The 23,455-nt window shown below is 43.8% G+C and overlaps 1 protein-coding gene across 1 annotated transcript; it reads right to left on the bottom strand.

Annotated features, from left to right (window-relative positions):
* Nucleotides 1–3,772: 3,772 nt before the first annotated feature.
* On the bottom strand, nucleotides 3,773–19,826 carry LOC133544134 (ly6/PLAUR domain-containing protein 1-like). The gene is made up of 3 exons (XM_061889212.1): nucleotides 19,688–19,826; nucleotides 7,756–7,890; nucleotides 3,773–5,411 (listed from the first exon to the last, which is right to left on the bottom strand). The coding sequence occupies exons 1-3, from the start codon at nucleotides 19,737–19,739 to the stop codon at nucleotides 5,185–5,187; spliced, it is 414 nt and encodes a 137-aa protein (XP_061745196.1). The 5' UTR covers nucleotides 19,740–19,826; the 3' UTR covers nucleotides 3,773–5,184.
* Nucleotides 19,827–23,455: the final 3,629 nt, after the last annotated feature.

Genomic DNA, 23,455 nt, shown 5'->3' with positions numbered 1-23,455 from the left:
GCATAAGTCCTGGAAATTTGAAATCAAACCATTGAGGTATTGCAGAGATATTAAAAAAAAAAAAAAATCTTGTCGTCCTTTATACCAGTGGTCCCCAACCACCGGGCCGCAAAATAATATTTTATTTAAAAAAAAAAAAAAATAAATTAAAAAAAAAAATACAAATAAAAAAAAAATATATATATATATATATATATATTTTTTTTTTAATTAAATCAACATAAAAAACACAATATACATTTACAATTAGTGCACCAACCACAAAAACCTCCCTTTTACATGACGAAAACGTCCCTTTTTCATGACAAAGAAAAAAAAAAAAAAAAAAAGGACCCCCCCCCCCGACCCGTGGGCCGCAGGACAAATTATTAAGCGTTGACCGGTTCGCGGATACAAAAAGGTTGGGGACCACTGCTTTATACTTCCTCCAAACGAGCCGTTAGGAATTTGCCAAATTTGTGATGTTTTTCCAACTGGTGACATCATTGCTTTCCTTTTATGGTAAAGATTCATCCTTTTGTTGTGGGGCAGCCTGGATCGTACATGCACATGCATCCTCCGCTGTTGCCATTTCTACTACCAAGTAGCGTGTAATCCAAACTTCTATGTCAGTATATTCCATATGGAAGTCAGAGTCAAAGTGGAGGCACGTAAACAAAACCCCAGCATCCTGAAGAGACTGTCAGAAAGCTGCTTGAAGATGGTCTGTAAAACATACTGTATGCAAACTTTTAGCCAAAGAACCACCATCACATGTTATGTAGACCACAAAGAAATGTTTTAAATTGAGAAAATAATATATAATATTCCTCTTTTAAAAGCTTTTATTATCCATCCATCCATCCATCTTCTTCTGCTTATCCGAGGTCGGGTCGCGGGGGCAACAGCCTAAGCAGGGAAACCCAGACTTCCCTCTCCCCAGCCACTTCGTCCAGCTCTTCCCGGGGGATCCCGAGGCGTTCCCAGGCCAGCCGGGAGACATAGTCTTCCCAACGTGTCCTGGGTCTTCCCCGTGGCCTCCTACCGGTTGGACGTGCCCTAAACACCTCCCTAGGGAGGCGTTCGGGTGGCATCCTGACCATATGCCCGAACCACCTCATCTGGCTCCTCTCGATGTGAAGGAGCAGCGGCTTTACTTTGAGTTCCTCCCGGATGGCAGAGCTTCTCACCCTATCTCTAAGGGAGAGCCCCGCCACACGGCGGAGGAAACTCATTTCGGCCGCTTGTACCCGTGATCTTATCCTTTCGGTCATGACCCAAAGCTCATGACCATAGGTGAGGATGGGAACGTAGATCGACCGGTAAATTGAGAGCTTTGCCTTCCGGCTCAGCTCTTTCTTCACCACAACGGATCGGTACAACGTCCGCATTACTGAAGACGCCGCACCGATCCGCCTGTCGATCTCACGATCCACTCTTCCCCCACTCGTGAACAAGACTCCTAGGTACTTGAACTCCTCCACTTGGGGCAGGGTCTCCTCCCCAACCCGGAGCTTTTAGTATGAAATACAAAAAGGACGCTAATGTCAAGAACCCAGATCTATCATGTGGGATGTCGTTGTGGCTTGCGCAGCCCTTTGAGATACTTGTGATTAAGGGCTATACAAATAAACTTCGATTGATTTATTGATCAATGTGCTCTTAAGTGTTTGCTTAGGTCGGGTGTCGGAAAACCGCGGCTCTTTAGCGCCGCCCTAGTGGCTCCCTGGAGATTTTTCAAAAATGTATGAAAAGTGTACTGGAGAGGAGGCTACGTCGGATAGTCGAACCTCGGATTCAGGAGGAACAGTGTGGTTTTCGTCCTGGTCGTGGAACTGTGGACCAGCTCTATACTCTCGGCAGGGTTCTTGAGGGTGCATGGGAGTTTGCCCAACCAGTCTACATGTGCTTTGTGGACTTGGAGAAGGCATTCGACCGTGTCCCTCGGGAAGTCCTGTGGGGAGTGCTCAGAGAGTATGGGGTATCGGACTGTCTTATTGTGGCGGTCCGTTCCCTGTATGATCAGTGCCATAGCTTGGTCCGCATTGCCGGCAGTAAGTCGGACACATTTCCAGTGAGGGTTGGACTCCGCCAAGGCTGTCCTTTGTCACCCATTCTGTTCATAACTTTTATGGACAGAATTTCTAGGCGCAGTCAAGGCGTTGAGGGGTTCCGGTTTGGTAACCGCAGGATTAGGTCTCTGCTTTTTGCAGATGATGTGGTCCTGATGGCTTCATCTGACCGGGATCTTCAGCTCTCACTGGATCGGTTCGCAGCCGAGTGTGAAGCGACCGGAATGAGAATCAGCACCTCCAAGTCCGAGTCCATGGTTCTCGCCCGGAAAAGGGTGGAGTGCCATCTCCGGGTTGGGGAGGAGACCCTGCCCCAAGTGGAGGAGTTCAAGTACCTAGGAGTCTTGTTCACGAGTGAGGGAAGAGTGGATCGTGAGATCGACAGGCGGATCGGTGCGGCGTCTTCAGTAATGCGGACGTTGTACCGATCCGTTGTGGTGAAGAAGGAGCTGAGCCGGAAGGCAAAGCTCTCAATTTACCGGTCGATCTACGTTCCCATCCTCACCTATGGTCATGAGCTTTGGGTCATGACCGAAAGGATAAGATCACGGGTACAAGCGGCCGAAATGAGTTTCCTCCGCCGTGTGGCGGGGCTCTCCCTTAGAGATAGGGTGAGAAGCTCTGTCATCCGGGAGGAACTCAAAGTAAAGCCGCTGCTCCTTCACATCGAGAGGAGCCAGATGAGGTGGTTCGGGCATCTGGTCAGGATGCCACCCGAACGCCTCCCTAGGGAGGTGTTTAGGGCACGTCCAACCGCTAGGAGGCCACGGGGAAGACCCAGGACACGTTGGGAAGACTATGTCTCCCGGCTGGCCTGGGAACGCCTCGGGATTCCCCGGGAAGAGCTAGACGAAGTGGCTGGGGAGAGGGAAGTCTGGGTTTCCCTGCTTAGGCTGTTGCCCCCGCGACCCGACCTCGGATAAGCGGAAGATGATGGATGGTATGAAAAATGGAAAAAGATGAGGGGAAAAAAATATAAAAAATACATTTTTTTGTTTTAATATGGTTTCTGTAGGAGGACAAACATGATACAAACCTCCCTAATTGCTATAAAGCACAATGTTTTTATTAAACATGCTTCACTGATTCGAGTATTTGGCGAGCACCGTTTTGTCCTACTAATTTTGGCGGTCCTTGAACTCACCATAGTTTGTTTACTTTCTCCGACTTTCTAAGACGTGTTTTATGCCACTTCTTTTTCCGTCTCATTTTGTCCACCAAACGTTTAACGTTGTGCACGAATGCACAAAGGTGAGTTTTGTTGATGTTATTGACTTGTGTGGAGTGCTAATATTTGGTCACTGCATGACTACAAGCTAATCGATGCTAACATGCTATTAAGGCTAGCTATATGTATATATTGCATCATTATGCCTCATTTCTAGCTATATTTGAGCCCATTTGGTTTCCTTTAAGTCCTCTTAATTCAATTTATATCCCATGACACACTACCTGTGTGTAGTATGGCTTTTATTTTTTTGCGGCTCCTGAAATTTGTTTTTGTACTTTTGGTCCAATATGGCTCTTTCAACATTTTAGGTTGCCGACCCCCGGCTTAGGTCGACTTACATCGTCAACCGCTTTCGTTGACATACATTTCGCAACTCAGAGGTGTCATTTCTATTAAAAATCGGTCCATTTATGTTGAGACCTGTCATAATGTTGCTAACATCATCATTGCCACCAAGACCTATGAAATGACAACCGGGGGAAAAAAAATTAATTTCATTATATTGTTATGATAGCCAAGACATGAAAGATAAATACTGTGTTGTAGCAACAAAAAATATGAACAAATAGAGGAAAATTATGTCAAAAAACAGAAAAAAATTATGTAATTTTTAAAATACTTAATAGTTAATAGTTTTAAAATATTTTCTGCCAAAAGTAGACGTGCCATTTAGGGTGCCAATATAAACGGGCTCCTCTCAATGAGGGGCCGTTAGGGACATTATTCACAATGACCTCTTACATACACTACTAAAATGCTCTCATATAAACAACTGAAATGTTTTTCTCTCACACACACTGCTGAAACTGTCTTTGTTTATATGACAGCATTTCAGTAGTGTGTGTAAGAGCTCATTCTGAATAATGTCCCTAACGGCCCCTCATACATACCTCTCTTTTATGCAACTTCGGATCATGCACTAATCTGCCCATTTAAAGCCTAAGGTAACTGTTACAATAATTGTTTCTAAATTATCACAAAAAACGTTGTATTACATTGTGTTACAGACAAGAAGACAAAAGGCTGAAACCTTCCGAGAAGAAGGCTCGTAAAACTCCACTGGGACTACAAAGCGGAAAGATGGCAGGATCTACCCAACTTCCACAAGAACTCTTTTTGAACTATTTATGAAACTTTCTTTGAACTTATTTGTGGGACTCTGTTTGAACTATTTTATGGTACTCTCTTTGAACTATTTTATGGAACTCTTTTTGAAATATTTGACAAACTCTCTTCGAACTGTTCGGTAACAGAAGGCAACGCTGTTTACGACCCACTTCCCTCAGGAAGCAGCTGTGGGAAGGAAGGGGGAGAAAGTCAAATAAAGAAAGAGGAGTACAATCTTGGGGGAGAGCGTGGTGCAGGATTGTACTGAGAGTACAGTGGCCATGTCTCTCCTCAGATCTGAGTCCAAATTTTATTCTGTCTCTCTTTGATTCTTTGCCTTTTGTCTTGGTTAATAGATGTCATCAGTGCTTGAACCTGACAAGTTTTGCCTTTTGTCCTCCTGCTACTACAAAGTACAATTTAAATACTTTTTGAATATCTAATTCTCACATGGTGTTGATGCACATTACCAGGCATTGTCCACCCCCGGGGGAAAAATATGATGCACATTTTGCGATGAAAAAGTACACGTTGACTACTCGTGACACAAAAGGCAAGAAAACATATGCAATTTATAGTATAGGCGCTATTAAGGCATACGGTAGAAGGACCTGACCAAAACCCCACGGACCGCACAGTCCAACTCACAAAAAAAGCAAAAAACTTTTGAGGGATTCTGGTCCTGAAAACAGGAAGGGATTGATAGAGCGTGTGCTAGAGTCAGGTGGGAATGAAGGTCGTTACGGTGGTTCAAATGAAACACGTAGTGGCGTGCAGGAGATGCAGGGGGGGCATCTATGTCAGGGACAGCGCTGGCAAAAGTAGGGCGAGAAAAACGCTCATCTGGGGGTATGGTGTTGCCGCGGAGGAACCGGGTCGCTTCTTCTTGCGTCCGTTGCAGAGTGGCGTGTTGCAGCAGTAAATGCACACCGAGTTCAGCCGCCCGGTGCAGAACTGCTGATAACCGGAGGAGGCGATGAGACAAGCACCGGAGGAAGCGCAAGATTTCCGGTAATGAATCCCTACAAAGGATGAAAAAGTTTGAGGATTAATTATTCCTCCTTTTGGACCACCGGCATTTTCTTCTGCAACATTTCATCTTATAGGCAATGTTTATAATAAAGACAATGCCAACAGTATGGAGAGCCAAATGGGAGAAAATACATGGATAAAAACATCATTTTTTTAAATTACAAACCCCATTTCCATATGAGTTGGGAAATTGTGTTAGATGTAAATATAAACGGAATACAATGATTTGCAAATCATTTTCAACCCATATTCAGTTGAATATGCTACAAAGACAACATATTTGATATTAAAACTGATAAACATTTTTTATTTTTGCAAAAAATCATTAACTTTAGAATTTGATGCCAGCAACACGTGACAAAGAAGTTGGGAAAGGTGGCAATAAATACTGATAAAGTTGAGGGATGCTCATCAAACATTTATTTGAAACATCCCGCAGGTGTGCAGGCTAATTGGGAACAGGTGGGTGCCATGGTTGGGTATAAAAACAGCTTCCCGAAAAATGCCCAGCCTTTCACAAGAAAGGATGCGGCGAGGTACACCCCTTTGTCCACAACTGCGTGAGCAAATAGTCAAACAGTTTAAGAACAAAGTTTCTCAAAGTGCAGTTGCAAGAAATTTAGGGATTTCAACATCTACGGTCCATAATATCATCAAAAGGTTCAGAGAATCTGGAGAAATCACTCCATGTAAGCAGCATGGCCGGAAACCAACATTGAATGACCGTGACCTTCGATGCCTCAGACGGCACTGTATCAAAAACTGACATCAATCTCTAAAGGATATCACCACATGGGCTCAGGAACACTTCAGAAAACCACTGTCACTAAATACAGTTTGTCGCTACATCTGTAAGTGCAAGTTAAAGTTCTACTAAAGCCATTTATCAACAACATCCAGAAATGCCGCCGGCTCCTCCGGGCCCAAGATCATATAAAATGGACTAATGCAAAGTGGAAAAGTGTTCTGTGGTCTGACAAGTCCACATTTAAAATTGTTTTTGGAAATATTCGACATCGTGTCATCCGGACCAAAGGGGAAGTGAACCATCCAGACTGTTATCGACGCAAAGTTCAAAAGCCAGCATCTGTGATGGTATGGGGGTGCATTAGTGCCCAAGTCATGGGTAACTTACACATCTGTGAAGGCACCATTAATGCTGAAAGGTACATACAGGTTTTGGAACAACATATGCTGCCATCTAAGCGCCGTCTTTTTCATGGACGCCCCTGCTTATTTCAGCAGGACAATGCCAAGCCACATTCAGCACGTGTTACAACAGCATGGCTTTGTAAAAAAAGAGTGCGGGTACTTTCCTGGCCCGCCTGCAGTCCAGACCTGTCCCCGATAGAAAATGTGTGGCGCATTATGAAGCGTAAAATACGACAGCGGAGATCCCGGACTGTTGAACGACTGAATCTCTACATAAAACAAGAATTGGGAAAGAATTCCACTTTCAAAGCTTCAACAATTAGTTTCCTCAGTTCCCAAACGTTTATTGAGTGTTGTTAAAAGAAAAGGTGATGTAACACAGTGGTGAACATGCCCTTTCCCAACTACTTTGGCACATGTTGCAGCAATGAAATTATAAGATAATTATTATTTGCAAAAAAAAAAAATAAAGTTTATGAGTTTGAACATCAAATATCTTGTCTTTGTAGTGCATTCAATTGAATATGGGTTGAAAAGGATTAGCAAATCATTGTATTCCGTTTATATTTACATCTATCAATCAATCAATCAATGTTTATTTATATAGCCCCAAATCACAAATGTCTCAAAGGACTGCACAAATCATTACGACTACAACATCCTCGGAAGAACCCATAAAAGGGCAAGGAAAACTCACACCCAGTGGGCAGGGAGAATTCACATCCAGTGGGACGCCAGTGACAATGCTGACTATGAGAAACCTTGGAGAGGACCTCAGATGTGGGCAACCCCCCCCCCCTCTAGGGGACCGAAAGCAATGGATGTCGAGCGGGTCCAACATGATACTGTGAAAATTCAATCCATAGTGGCTCCAACACAATTTCCCAACTCATATGGAAACGGGGTTTGTACTTTTGCGAACCTGTTTGAAAAATGCAAAAAAAAGTATATTTTAGAAAAAAGAGCTGTAAATCGGAAAGTGACAAATGTAAGAAATGCAGCACCCTCATCTATCAATGTTTCTGTATGCGGCTCCTAAATGGACGCCGTTGGTGTAAACAGTTCATTGAATGCACCTCAGTTAGGTCACTTTGAGAAAGAAGCAGGAGTTAGACGGAGTAACAAATAAGATGGTTAAGGCTGTTGCCATGTCAACAAGGTGCGGCGGGAAGAGTCACTCACCATCAGGTCGGACCAGCACCTCCTTCTGGCACATATCCTGCACATTGACGGTGCAGTTGACAATGTACTCGGGCGTGGAGCAGTCGTTGTGCTTCATTTCCTCGCACTGGTAGCACTGGATCTGAAGGGCGTCTCCTACAAGTCGGGAAAAAACAAAAAAAATCTACGTCATGGTCTAATTTACATAATTGGCACGTGCAGTACAGAATTGCTCATTATTTTTATTGGATAGTAGTCTGTTTATTTCAATTGTTAGTTTTTCCTTTATTACCTCTTATGTCATTTATTTCACCCCATATTTGTTCCCACTACCGCACCTTAAGTTGGAGTCTTTAATCTCGTTATATGCAAATATAATGACAATAAAGTTCATTCTATTCATTCAGGTGATGTTTTGGACTATGTGGGAGAAACAAAAAATGAGTAAAAAACATGAAAAACTAAATAAAATTGGTTTGGAAATATGACAGAACTTTTTTCTATTGCTTTTTTTCCGGTATTTTTTTTTTTATATGTCCTCTGTGTGTCTGAGTGCTTTTAAATGTGAGAGGGAGGAGTGTCCACTGCTACCGGAGAGGAGCTTTCATGTGAAAAACTCAAAGTGTTCGATAAAACCAGAAAAGGTGTCAAGATTGTCACAAGATGTCATAAAAAAAAAAAATCTTGATCTAGATGTGTTATTCTCTGACAGACAAGGGGCCTCGTGTCAAGTTTGCTTGCTTGCTCACTAAAACCTGACACGACAGAGATGAAATGTATCAAGAGTGAAATGAGCGTGGATATTTCTACATGAAGTGGATACTTTATGGACACATAGAGGTAATGAGAAAAAAAAAACAGTCCAAGCCTGGGCTCTGTCTGCTAGGGTTGGGGGAGCAGACCCAACAAAGCAACCAAGGGAGCCGACTCCACCTACGGCCGCCCACCAACTCTCGGCCAGTGTCCAGTATACCATGAATTGATTAATGTGGACCCCGACTTAAACAAGTTGGAACAACTTATTCGGGTCTTACCATTTAGTGGTCAATTGTGCGGAATATGTACTGTACTGTGCAATCTACTAATAAAAGTTTCAATCAATCAATCAATCAATCAATCAATCAATCAATCAGTCCCCATGGATGAGCGAGGATACGTCCAAGGAGACCAAGGTGTCTGATACTTGCTCATTCAGCGTTACAAGTTTGCCTTACATAATATCAGTTGTGGAGTTCCACAAGGATCGGTCATAGTCTTCCCAACGTGTCCTGGGTCTTCCCGGTGGCCTCCTACCAGTTGGACATGGAGGAGAAGCGGCTTTACTTTGAACTCCTCCCGGATGGCAGAGCTTCTCACCCTATCTCTAAGGGAGAGCCTCGCCACACGGCGGAGGAAACTCATTTCGGCCGCTTGTACCCGTGATCTTGTCCTTTCGGTCATGACCCAAAGCTCATGACCATAGGTGAGGATGGGAAGATAGATTGACTGGTAAATTGAGAGCTTTGCCTTCCGGCTCAGCTCCTTCTTCACCACAACGGATCGATACAGCGTCCCCATTACTGAAGACGCCGCACCGATCTGCCTGTCGATCTCACAATCCACTCTTCCCTCACTCGTGAACAAAACTCTGAGGTACTTGAACTCCTCCACTTGGGGCAGGGTCTCCTCCCCAACCCGGAGATGGCACTCCACCCTTTTCCGGGCGAGAACCATGGACTCGGACTTGGAGGTGCTGATTCTCATCCCAATCACTTCACAATCGGCTGGGAACCGATCCAGTGAGAGCTGGACAAATGAAGCCATCAGGACCACATCAGCTGCAAAAAGCAGAGACCTAATCCTGCAACCACCAAACCGGATCCCCTCAACGCCCTGACTGCGCCTAGAAATTCTGTCCATAAAAGTTATGAGCAGAACCGAAAAGAGGCATTCAATTTGTATTTTTATTTTATTTGACATGCCATTGATATTATTTAATCATTATTATTTAAAACTCGGTTTTGCACGTCACTATAAAGTTATATAAGCCTCGCTTGGTCAATATTCAATGCAAAACGTGTTTGGTTCCCTATTAAAGGATTAATTGACATAGGTGGTCCAAATGACTGAAACCAGCCATTTCTAGCACATTTACTTGTGACTTCAATGAGAGACATAAGAGGAATGGCTAATGAAATATCTTTGAACCTGTATGGCGGTTTGCTGACGTTGTTTACACCCATTTGTGCAAAATTAAAATGGGTGCATTTTGTTAGTTAGAGATGAAAGAACCACTGAGAAGTCTACCGCCGAAGGCGAATGGCTCTTTGGTCCTTTGCCGGGGCTTTAAAGGTAAGTGGAATTTCCTTTCCTGTTTCCTCAACCCCTTTCTTCTTTTGTTGTTATTGATTTTGACAGGTTCTAGTTTCGCAAAAGCACGTGAGCGATAATGGGGGACGTTAACAATACTACAACACACGTCGACGTAAAGGGAATGATTTTTCCACGGAAACGGCCTCTTAGGGCAGGGGGTGACAACCCAACATGTTGAAAGAGCTTTATTGGACCATAACATAAAAAGAATAAGAACATCCATCCATCCATCCATCCATCCATCATCTTCCGCTTATCCGAGGTCGGGTCGCGGGGGCAACAGCCTAAGCAGGGAAACCCAGACTTCCCTCTCCCCAGCCACTTCGTCTAGCTCTTCCCGGAGGCGTTCCCAGGCCAGCCGGGAGACATAGTCTTCCCAACGTGTCCTGGGTCTTCCCCGTGGCCTGCTACCGGTTGGACGTGCCCTAAACACCTCCCTAGGGAGGCGTTCTGGTGGCATCCTGACCAGATGCCCGAACCACCTCATCTGGCTCCTCTCGATGTGGAGGAGCAGCGGCTTTACTTTGAGTTCCTCCCGGATGGCAGAGCTTCTCACCCTATCTCTAAGGGAGAGACCAGCCACCCGGTGGAGGAAACTCATTTCGGCCGCTTGTACCCGTGATCTTATCCTTTCGGTCATGACCCAAAGCTCATGACCATAGGTGAGGATGGGAACGTAGATCGACCGGTAAATTGAGAGCTTTGCCTTCCGGCTCAGCTCCTTCTTCACCACAACGGATCGGTACAACGGCCGCATTACTGAAGACGCCGCACCGATCCGCCTGTCGATCTCACGATCCACTCTTCCCTCACTCGTGAACAAGACTCCGAGGTACTTGAACTCCTCCCCTTGGGGCAGGGTCTCCTCCCCAACCCGGAGTTGGCATTCCACCCTTTTCCGGGCGAGAACCATGGACTCGGACTTGGAGTCCATATGTGTGCACATATGGTGTCCATATGTGCACTTGGCACCAGGACACCCTAGGCCGCAGAATAAGAACAGCCTTACATAAGTGTTATGATGAAGGCAACACATGATCAAAATGTCCAAAACTAGCTATATTAGCCTACTATCAAAATGACTATGTGTCGCAGGCTGGGTGAGATAACTCCTGAAAATAACTGGCTCAGAATGGCCAAAGGTATAGATGTGTGTGTCCAACTTAAAGAAAACGGCAGGCTGTCTTCCTCCAATTGGATTTATTACAATCTTTGCAATCTGGGTAATGTTTGCTGTGGTCTGGAACAACATGGCACACACACAACTATCAGAAATGCAGCCAATATTACATACAGATAATATGTCTTGAGACATGCAGATGTGAGTTAAATACACAGAGGACATAAGTAAAGGAAATCAAATGAGCTCAAATATACTTACAAATATGTACATACAGCTAGCCTAAATGGGATGATAGCATCGATTAGCTTGCGTTCATGCACTGACCAAATAACATCAACGAAGATCGCCTTCGTGTATTCACGCACAGCATAAAATGTTTGGTGGACAAAATGAGACAAAGGAGTCTTTCTGTGGCAGCGTCGGAGAACGTTGCACATGTAAACCAACTACAGTGAGTTCAAGGACTGCTGAATTTAGTAGGACCAAACGGCGCTCGCCAAATACTCTCATCAGTGAAGCATGTTTAATATAAACAGTGAGATGTCTGACAATTAGGGAGGTTTGTCCTCCCACAAAAACCTTATAAAAACAAATATATTTTCCCCTCATCTTTTTCAATTTTCATAAATTGTTTTTTAAAAGCTCCAGAGAGCCACTAGGGCGGGGCTAAAGACACATGGAGCTTGTTTCCAGTCGACCAAATATGACTGATTAGCCCTCCACACATGTCAATAACATCAACAAAGATCACCTTTGTGTAACGGCAAGAATTCGAACACGTCTCTCATGATTCTGAGTGTCACAATTCTTCCTCTGGCTGTTCATTTGGAAAACGCCCCTGCTCGCGCTGGACGCAGCACACCCACGCAGCGACAAGGCTGCAGGCAGTCACCCATCAGCGCACCTGGGACCGGACGAGAAGGAGCGGCATAAAGAGACAGTGAAGCCAGGAGATCTTCGCCACAACGTAGCCAATCCCACCTGAGTTAGCATCACGTCTGGCACTTCTCTCTCTTTCCTTGCTCGCCTTCCTTGTGCTCTTACTCGTTCCTGTCTTGATGTCCTTTGGGTCTTCCAGTGTCCTCCATGATCGTGTCTTGTCTCATGACCTCCTCCCGGATTGTTGCTTGCCTTCCCCAATCCTTACCACTGTTTGGACCCCGACTGCTTGCCTCCCTACTGACTACCCCTTCGCCTTCTCCTTTGGATTCGACGAAAGATACATCCAACACGCATCAACAACACCCTCTGGTAAAATCCACATTGTTAATTCCACACATTCTGCATTCACACACTAGTGGTAGCATACACAGCCCACACATTCATCAAAGGTTTAAATAAACCTTCAAAAACACAGTTTTTGCCTCCTTCCCTTTACCTAGTACACAACACTTTGTGCATTCACGCACAGCATAAAACGTTTGGTGGACAATAGAGACAAAGGAGTGGCACAAAACATGTCTTTCTGTGGCAGCTTCGGAGAAAGTTGCACATGTAAAACAACTACAGTTATATATACATATATATATACTACTATATATATACTATATACTACTATATATATACTACGTATAAAATACTACACGGTCTAGCTCCATCCTATCTTGCCGATTGTATTGTACCATATGTCCCGGCAAGAAATCTGCGTTCAAAGGACTCCGGCTTATTAGTGATTCCCAAAGCCCAAAAAAAGTCTGCGGGCTATAGAGCGTTTTCCGTTCGGGCTCCAGTACTCTGGAATACCCTCCCGGTAACAGTTCCAGATGCCACCTCAGTAGAAGCATTTAAGTCTCACCTTAAAACTCATTTGTATACTCTAGCCTTTAAATAGACTCCCTTTTTAGACCAGTTGATCTGCCGTTTCTTTTTTTTTCTTCTATGTCCCACTCTCCCTTGTGGAGGGCCATGTACTGCTTGCCTGTGTATCGGCTGGGGACATCTCTGCGCTGCTGATCTGCCTCCGCTTGGGATGGTTTCCTGCTGGCCCCGCTGTGAACGGGACTCTCGCTGCTGTGTTGGATCCGCTTTGGACTGGACTCTCGCGACTGTGTTGGATCCATTATGGATTGAACTTTCACAGTATCATGTTAGACCCGCTCGACATCCATTGCTTTCCTCCTCTCCAAGGTTCTCATAGTCATCATTGTCACCGACGTCCCACTGGGTGTGAGTTTTCCTTGCCCTTATGTGGGCCTACCGAGGATGTCGTAGTGGTTTGTGCAGCCCTTTGAGACACTAGTGATTTAGGGCTATATAAGTAAACATTGATTGATTGATTGATTGATACAGTGAGTTCAAGGACTGCTGAAATTAGTAGGACCAAATGGCGCTCATTAGTGAAGTATGTTTATTATAAAAAGTGGGATTTCTAACAATTAGGAAGGTATGTCCCCCTACAAAAACTTATTAAAACAAATATATTATCATTTTTCTTAAAAAGCTTCAGTGAGTCACACGGGGCTCTCGAGCCGTATCCCCAGTATTAGGGTCTCTTTTTTCAAGTCGACTAAAGCCATGTTTGTAGGGCTTGCAACGATTCATCGATTAATTTAATCAATTTGATTGGAAAATCGTTCATGTGTGTTTTGTTGCATTGATGAGTAATTTAATGAGCAAATATGCAAACACTGTTTCTGAGGGTGGTGTAGGCCTAAATGTGTGTGAGTGTGTGTGTGGCGGGATCATGGGTGTGCCGATAAAAAAGAGAGTAGGCCTAAAGAAAAACAACGACAATGTGGAAAAACAGCAAAAAGCCCAAACAAGCCGTAAGCAAGGTTTTGTGATCAATTAAAACTGAAAAAGACAGACATCGTGGTAAAATGTTTGCACCATCAACTGGAGGTGGTGTTTCAAAATAGCACTACAGTGTCACAAACTGTGAGGTTTCTTCCCCCGGGATGCAAACGGATCACTCCGGACAGGACTTGCAGGTAGGTACATGATGTAATCTCGAAGAAAAACTCAAATAGGTACAAAAAACGGAAAACAAGGCAATGGAACAAGGTGCCGATCGCACTTGAAGCTAAATACTTAGCATGGACTAGAAGAAAAGAGACGTGACGAGAGCATGAAGCAAAGACTTAGCATAAACACCACTACAATAGTTTAAAACAAAGTGCACTTTTGTGCATGATGTCACACAAGATATCGGAATAATTGTCCAAAAAAAATGAGCGGCACAATAAGAAATCAAATAGTGTGGGGCGGTTTAGCTCGGTTGGTAGAGTGGCCGTGCCAGCAACTTGAGGGTTGCAGGTTCGATTCCCGCTTCAGCCATCCTAGTCACTGCCGTTGTCTCCTTGGGCAAGACACTTTACCCACCTGCTCCCAGTGCCACCCACACTGGTTTAAATGTAACTTAGATATTGGGTTTCACTATGTAAAGCGCTTTGAGTCACTAGAGAAAAAGCGCTATATAAATATAATACACTTCACTAGTGTTTGTCCTTTGCTATGTTGTAGGTTACTGCGGACGTTATCTCCTTTTGATGTTGACTATTTTTTTCAGACGGTGTTGATCTGGAAATGTTTTGATGGTGTGGGTGTGTGGCACCGAATGGAGATGTTGACATGCGGAGTAAGCACTCTTCATTCTCTGGCAGGTGACTTTTCAAATGATGCTACATATTAGTAGTAATGCTACTTTTTGCCGCATGAAGCCAAAATTAATTTCTCGGGAATTAATTCTTCCTTCACTTGTTACCAGACTTACACCTTCTTTCTCTCGTATTACCACTCGCATGGCTCCGCTAGCATCACAGCTAACGTTACCCATGCTGCTACCTCTCGGCTGGGCGAGGGCGTATCCGTATGTGACGTATGTGACGTGACGTATGTGACGTTTGTAAGGTGTGCTTGCTGTCTGTGAGAAGGAGAGACAAGAAAGAGTGAAATAAAGCCTGTAGTGTAATGCCCGCAGCTAAAAGCAACTGCGTGAGAACGTGTCCTCAAATATCACGATACAGTCATTTTCTATATCGCACAGAGACAAACCCGCGATATATCGAGTATATCGATATATCGCCCAGCCCTACTTCAAAGACACCCCAATATTTTGACACGGATATATATATATATATATATATATATATACATATATACATACATACACACAGTGGGGCAAAAAAGTATCTAGTCAGCCACCGATTGTGCAAGTTCTCCCACTTCAAATGATGACAGAGGTCTGTAATTTTCATCATAGGTACACTTCAACTGTGAGAGACAGAATGTGAAAAAAAAATCCAGGAATTTACATTGTACGAATTTTAAAGAATTTATTTGTAAATTATGGTGGAAAATTAGTATTTGGTCAACCATTCAAAGCTCTCACTGATGGAAGGAGGTTTTGGCTCAAAATCTCACGATACATGGCCCCATTCATTCTTTCCTTAACACGGATCAATCGTCCTGTCCCCTTAGCAGAAAAACAGCCCCAAAGCATGATGTTTCCACCCCCATGCTTCACAGTAGGTATGGTGTTCTTGGGATGCAAGTCAGTATTCTTCTTCCTCCAAACACCAGTGTCAGGCTTGCCCCTGACTGTTTGTCTATGTTTTAGTTTTTTTCCTCTGCATTTGTCTGTTTCCTGTGTTTAGTATTTCCTGTCTTTTAGTTCCTGTCAAGTGCTCTTAATTTGTCAGCTTCCTGTCTTGTTCCCTGAGTGCTGTGTTCCTCCTCAGTGTGTTTAGTATTTCCTGTCCGTAGTTCCTGTCTAGTGCTCTTATTTTTGTCAGGTTCCTGTCTAGTTCCCTGAGTGCTGTGTTTCCCGTCAGCTGCGGCTGATTGGCACCTGGCCACACCTGTTGCCAATCAGCCCGCTCCTATTTGTACCTGCTTTGTCTTGTGTCAGTTGCTGGATCATTGTATTGTCTTGTCGATGGTAATACATACATATATGTATATATATATATATATATATATATATATATATATATATATACATTTCAACTATTTACAATTTACATCACAAATTACACTTTTTTAAAATAATTTCTCTTATCATGTCAGAGTAGCAAAGCTTAGAGGCCAGAAAGTGTGTTACTTGAACAAAATAAATAAATTACTCCATCCATCCATCCACTTGCTACTGCTTGTCCCACTCAGGGCAGCGGGGGTGGCTGGGGAGAGGGAAGTCTGGGCTTCTCTGCTTAGGCTGCTGCCCCCGCGAACCCGACCTCGGATAAGCGGTAGAAGATGGATGGTTGGATGTAACCTATAGTGTTAGGATTAGTCTAGTCTCTGGGGTAACACAAACACAACAATGTCCCATTTTGCTGGGCTGAGTGTGAAAAGACAATTAACTGCCAGCTCGACTGAGACGCCTCTGATGCTGCGACTTTGAAATCGAGTCCTTTGAATGGATCGGTGCGGCGTCTTCAATAATGTGGACCAGGGCGGCGAATCTTTGGGTGACCCACGATTCGATTTAATATCGATTCTTGTCGTCACGATTCGATTCAAAATCCATCCATCCATCCATTTTCTACCGCTTATTCCCTTTTGGGGTCACGGGGGGCGCTGGCGCCTATCTCAGCTACAATCGGGCGGAAGGCGGGGTACACCCTGGACAAGTCGCCACCTCATCGCAGGGCCAACACAGATAGACAGACAACATTCACACTCACATTCACACAGATTTTTTTTTTCAATTCAACACGATTCTCGATTCAAAAACGTTTTTTTCCCCGATTTAAAAGGATTCTCTATTCATTCAATACATAGGATTTCAGCAGGATCTACCCAAGAAAAATTTATTTTTTAAAAATGAGAATCGATTGTGAATTGCACAACGTGAGAATTGCGACTCAAATTCGAATCGATTTTTTTCCACAACCCTAATGCGGACGCTGTATCGATCCGTTGTGGTGAAGAAGGAGCTGAGCCGGAAGGCAAAGCTCTCAATTTTACTGGTCGATCTACGTTCCCATCCTCACCTATGGTCATGAGCTTTGGGTCATGACCGAAAGGACAAGATCATGGGGACAAGAGATAGGGTGAGAAGCTCTGCCATTCGGCCATTCTGATCAGGATGCCACTAGGGAGGTGTTTAGGGTACGTCCGATCGGTAGGAGGCCACGGGGAAGACCCAGGAAACGTAGGGAAGACTTAGTCTCCCGGCTGGCCTGGGAACGCCTTGGGATCCCCCAGGAGGAGCTGGACGAAGTAGCTGGGGAGAGGGAAGTCTGGGCTTCTCTGCTTAGGCTGCTGCCCCCGTGACCCAGGTGGATGGATGGACCTACAGTGTTAGGATTAGTCTAGTCTCTGGGGTAACACAAACACAACGATGTCCCATTTTGCTGGGCTGAGTGTGAAAAGACAATTAAGTGCCAGCTCGACTGCGACGCCTCTGATGCTGCGACTTTGAAATCGAGTCCTTTGAATGGCGATTAGTCCGTGCGGATCGCTGCAGCGTCTTCAATAAGGCGGACTCTGCATCGATCCGTTGTGGTGAAGAAGGAGCTGAACCGGAAGGCAAAGCTCTCAATTTACCGGTCGATCTAGGTTCCCATCCTCACCTATGGTCATGAACTTTGGGTTATGACTGAAAGGACAAAATCACGGGTTCATTGCCGCTGCTCCTCCACATGGAGAGGAACCAGATGAGGTGGTTCAGGTATTTGGTCAGGATGCTACCTGAACGCCTCCCTAGGGGGTGTTTAGGGCACGTCCAACCTGTAGGAGCCCACGGGGAAGACCCAGGACAGGTTGGGAAGACGTTGTCTCCCGGCTGGCCTGGGAACGCCACGGGATCCCTCGGGAGGAGCTGGACGAAGTAGCTGGGGAGAGGGAAGTCTGGGCTTCTCTGCTTAGGCTGCTGCCCCCGTGACCCAGGTGGATGGATGGACCTACAATGTTAGGATTAGTCTAGTCTCTGGGGTAACACAAACACAAAAATGTCCCATTTTGCTGGGCTGAATGTGAAAAGACAATTAAGTGCCAGCTCGACGGCGACGCCTCTGATGCTGCGACTTTGAAATCGAGTCCTTTGAATGGCGATCAGTCCGTGTGGATCGCTGCGGCCAATTCAATAATGCGGACGCTGTATCGATCCGTTGTGGTGAAGAAGGAGCTGAGCCGGAAGGCAAAGCTCTCAATTTTACCGGTCGATCTAGGTTCCCATCCTCACCTATGGTCATGAACTTTGGGTTATGACTGAAAGGACAAGATCACGGGTTCATTGCCGCTGCTCCTCCACATGGAGAGGAACCAGATGAGGTGGTTCAGGCATTTGGTCAGGATGCCACCTGAACGCCTCCCTAGGGAGGTGTTTAGGGCACGTCCGACCTGTAGGAGCCCACGGGGAAGACCCAGGACAGGTTGGGAAGACGTTGTCTCCCGGCTGGCCTGGGAATGCCTCGGGAGGAACTGGACGAAGTATCTGGGGAGAGGGCAGTCTGGGCTTCTCTGCTTAGGCTGCTGCCCCCGTGACCCAGGTGGATGGATGGACCTACAATGTTAGGATTAGTCTAGTCTCTGGGGTAACACAAACACAACAATGTCCCATTTTGCTGGGCTGAGTGTGAAAAGACTGCCAGCTCGACAGCGACTTTGAAATCGATCAGTCCGTGCAGAAATGGGAACGAAACGAGATGTCAGCCATCACCCGTGAACCCTGACCTCTCCATATACGCTCCGCTATTCTGGCGTGACTCACGTCTTTGTCTGCCTGCGCACGGCGACCTCTCAGTTCCGAAACTTTGCGAAGGTCCGTCTTCCGCCATGAGCGCGGCACCTCCCCAGCAAGACTAATGGAGTCCTCGACCCTGCTGCAGCGGCAGCTCGACTTCACCTCCGGCCGGAGGGCGGCGGAGCACCGGGCCGGAGGATGCCGAGCACATAACGACGGCTGTCTCCGGGAGGCGAGAGAAGGCCGTAAAAACAATATCAGCGGCGCCTTTTAACGGTCAGTAAAGTTTAATTCCCAATACAAACAGAAGATGCGGTGCACATACTGCAGTGAGCACACTTTCTGTGACAATCACGATTTGTACCTGGGATTCGAACCCATCATGGAGGCGGCGTTCAATCAAGTCGAGCACTTGTGCAATTATGGAAAAAAGGTGGCAGCCATTAATTTGGAACTGATAAACATAAACCGAGCCCGGCAGGAGCCCCCCCATCAGTCTGTGGGTATCAGATTATGGACGCAAACAGCTTCTTATTTGTTTTTGTCAGAGAGAATGTGGGCGAAATGCGGCTTATCAGCATTAACAGATAACATTCGATTACCCAGCAGGGAGAATTCCCGCTGATAAAAACAAATAATGCACCGAAAAAAGAGAAAAACATCATTCAAAAGGCGCAGCTTGCTATCACCCTGCTTGACAAATTGGATTAAAATCATCAGAAAAGTGACTTAAAGTTGTTGTTTTTTCACAATTGTTACCATAGTGAGATGAGCGCAATAATGTGGCTAAATAGAGACAAAGTGGTAAATACAATTAAATGCATGCATTACGATGTGTGCTGTGCACCCACCTGCTAGCGCCATTAAGACTCCAAAGAAAGTCGCCACAACGAGCAGACGCATGTCTCCCGGCGGGAAAGCATCCGACCGCGGGAGCTTGTCTCAGACGTCTGCGCGCTCGTCAGCATCCTGCGAGCCGCCCGGAACGCGTCTTCGCCTCCGCTGCGCGCGCACACGGCGAGCGCGGGACCACTTTATGTTGCGGCGCGCGCGAGGGCGGTGTGCAGCACAGGGGAGGCTGCGTGCGCACGTACTGGACGCTGCAATTTGGCGCCGGGGCCCCCCCCGTCGACAACACTAAATGGGTGTGAGTGGGAATGTTGTCCGTCTATTTGTGTTGGACTTGTGAAGTGAAGTGAATTATATTTATATAGCGCTTTTCTCTAGTGACTCAAAGCACTTTACATAGTGACACCCAATATCTAAGTTACATTTAAACCAGTGTGGGTGGCACTGGGAGCAGGTGGGTAAAGTGTCTTGCTCAAGGACACAACGGCAGTGACTAGGATGGCGGAAGCGGGAATCGAACTTGCAACCCTCAGGTTGCTGGCACGGCCACTCTACCAACCGAGCTACACCGCCTTCCGCCCGAATGCGGCTGAGATAGGCTCAAGCACACCCCCCCGCGAGATCCGGAAAATGGACAAGCGGTAGAAAATGCATGGATGGATGGCCCCTAATACTAACAATAAAAAAAAATTGTGCTAAAAAGTTATGTCATCTTGTTGTTTTCATCCAGGACAGGACCCAAAATATTGAAAATTGGACCAAAAATACAAAAAAAGTCATCCGTCTGGAGTCGCAAAAAAAAAAAAAAAGTCTTATATAAGTGTTATAATGAAGGCAACACATGATGTAAGTGTCTATATTAGCCTACTTGTCAGAGGTATTTGTTGTTGAACCCCAAGATGCAGAGACGGAGGCAGGCATAGAATATGAAAACCTGATTGAATTAAAACTACACAAGAACAAACAAAAAGCACGCACGTGGGCGGAATAACAAACTAAGAGAGCTAGCACTGGGAGCTAGAAAAACAAAAAGGAACTTTAGCATGGAAGCTAGAGGATAACAAACAGAAAAACTGGAAATAGCTAATGGCTAACAAAAACAGCTTACCGCTACGACGACCAGGACAAGATGTAGCACGACAGGTAATAGCTGAAATGATGCCAGACACGACAGGTAGCAAAGACACGAGAGTGACATGAGGCAACGACAATATAATACAATACAATGATCCAGCAACTGACACAAGACAAAGCAGGTACAAATAGGAGCCGGCTGATTGGCAACTGGTGTGGCCAGATGCCAATCAGCTGCAGCCGAAGGGGAACACAGCACTCAGGGAACAAGACAGGAAGCTGACAAAATAGGAGCACCAGACAGGAACTAAGGACAGGAAATACTAAACAAACTGAGGAGGAACACAGCACTCAGGGAACAAAACAGGAAGCTGACAAATTAAGAGCACTTGACAGGAACTAAAAGACAGGAAATACTAAACACAGGAAACAGACAAATTCAGAGGAAAAAACTAAAACATGGACAAACTGTCTGACACTACTATCAAAATGACTTTAAAAATATTATAAAAGTGTTGTAATGAGGGCAACACATGATGTAAGTGTCCATATTAGCTGTATCAGCCTACTATCAAAATTACTTTAAAATCCTTATATGTGTTATAATGAAGGCAACACATGATGTAAGTGTCTATATTAACCTACTATCAAAATGACTTTAAAAGTCTTAAAAATGTGTTATAATGAAGGCAACACATGATGTAAGTGTCTATATTAGCTATATTAGCCTACTATCAAAATGACGTTAAAAGTCTTAAAAAAGTGTTATAATGAAGGCAACACATGATGTAAGTGTCTATATTAGCCTACTATCAAAATGACTTTGAAAGTCTTAAAAAAGTGTTATAATGAAGGCAACACATGATGTAAGTGTCTATATTAGCTATATTAGCCTACTATCAAAATTACTTTAAACATCTTATATAAGTGTTATAATGAGGGCAACACGTGATGTAAGTGTCAATATTAGCCTACTATCAAAATGACTTTAAAAGTACTTTGTGAGTGTTATAATGAGGGCAACACATGATGTAAGTGTCAATATTAGCCTACTATCAAAATGACTTTAAAAGTATTTTATGAGTGTTATAATGAAGGCAACACATGATGTAAGTGTCTATATTAGCCTACTATCAAAATGACTTTAAAAGTCTTATAAAATTGTTGTAATGAGGGCAACACACGATGTAAGTGTCTATGTTAGCCTACTATCAAAATTATGTTAAAAGTCTCAAAAAAGTGTTATAATGAAGGCAACACATGATGTAAGTGTCTATAATAGTTGTATTAGCCTACTATCAAAATGACTTTAAAAGTCTTAAAAAAGTGTTATAATGAAGGCAACACATGATGTAAGTGTCTATATAAGCTATATTAGCCTACTATTAAAATTAGTTTAAAAATCTTAAAAAAGTGTTATAATGAAGGCAACACATGATGTAAGTGTCTATATTAGCTGTATCAGCCTACTATCAAAATTACTTTAAAAGTCTTATATAAGTGTTATAATGAAGGCAAAACATGATGTAAGTGTCTATATTAGCTGTATTAGCCTACTATCAAAATTACTTTAAACGTCTTATATAAGTGTTATAATGAAGGGAACACATGATGTAAGTGTCTATATTAGCCTACTATCAAAATGACTTTAAAGGTATTTTATTAGTGTTATAATGAGGGCAACACATGATGTAAGTGTCTATATTAGCCTACTATCAAAATGACTTAAAAAGTCTTATAAAAGTGTTGTAATGAGGGCAACACATGATGTAAGTGTCTATATTAGCCTACTATCAAAATTACTTTAAAAGTATTTTATGAGTGTTATAATGAGGGCAACACATGATGTAAGTGTCTATATTAGCCTACTATCAAAATGACTTTAAAAGTATTTTATGAGTGTTATAATGAGGGCAACACATGATGTAAGTGTCTATATTAGCCTACTATCAAAATGACTTTAAAGGTATTTTATTAGTGTTATAATGAGGGCAACACATGATGTAAGTGTCTATATTAGCCTACTATCAAAATTACTTTAAAAGTATTTTATGAGTGTTATAATGAGGGCAACACATGATGTAAGTGTCTATATTAGCCTACTATCAAAATGACTTTAAAGGTATTTTATTAGTGTTGTAATGAGGGCAACACATGATGTAAGTGTCTATATTAGCCTACTATCAAAATTACTTTAAAAGTATTTTATGAGTGTTATAATGAGGGCAACACATGATGTAAGTGTCTATATCAGCCTACTATCAAAATGACTTTAAAAGTCTTATAAAAGTGTTGTAATGAGGGCAACACACGATGTAAGTGTCTATGTTAGCCTACTATCAAAATTACTTTAAAAGTCTTATATAAGTGTTATAATGAAGGCAACACATGATGTAAGTGTCTATATTAGCCTACTATCAAAATGACTTTAAAAGTCTTATAAAAGTGTTGTAATGAGGGCAACACACGATGTAAGTGTCTATATTAGCCTACTATCAAAATGACTTCAAAAGTCTTATATAAGTGTTACAATGAAGGCAACACATGATGTAAGTGTCTATATTAGCCTACTATCAAAATGACTTTAAAAGCCTTATATAAGTGTTAAAATGAAGGCAACACATGATGTAAGTGTCTATATTAGCCTACTATCAAAATGACTTTAAAAGTCTTATATAAGTGTTACAATGAAGGCA

This window comes from Nerophis ophidion, linkage group LG27 (assembly GCF_033978795.1).
Source record: "Nerophis ophidion isolate RoL-2023_Sa linkage group LG27, RoL_Noph_v1.0, whole genome shotgun sequence".
Classification (NCBI taxonomy): Eukaryota; Metazoa; Chordata; class Actinopteri; order Syngnathiformes; family Syngnathidae; genus Nerophis; species Nerophis ophidion.
Note: the sequence above shows the minus strand (reverse complement) of the source record. Positions and strands in the feature narration are given on the sequence as shown.

What these genes read in the sequence shown, in the direction of transcription:
- LOC133544134 (XM_061889212.1), bottom strand. Translation starts at nt 19,739, where the DNA reads ATGCGTCTGCTCGTTGTGGCGACTTTCTTTGGAGTCTTAATGGCGCTA. An exon ending in AGTCTTAATGGCGCTAGCAG is followed by an intron (nt 7,891 to 19,687) that starts GTGGGTGCACAG and finishes CCCGACTTGTAG; the next exon opens with GAGACGCCCTTCAGATCCAG. An exon ending in GGTGCTGGTCCGACCTGATG is followed by an intron (nt 5,412 to 7,755) that starts GTGAGTGACTCT and finishes CATCCTTTGTAG; the next exon opens with GGATTCATTACCGGAAATCT.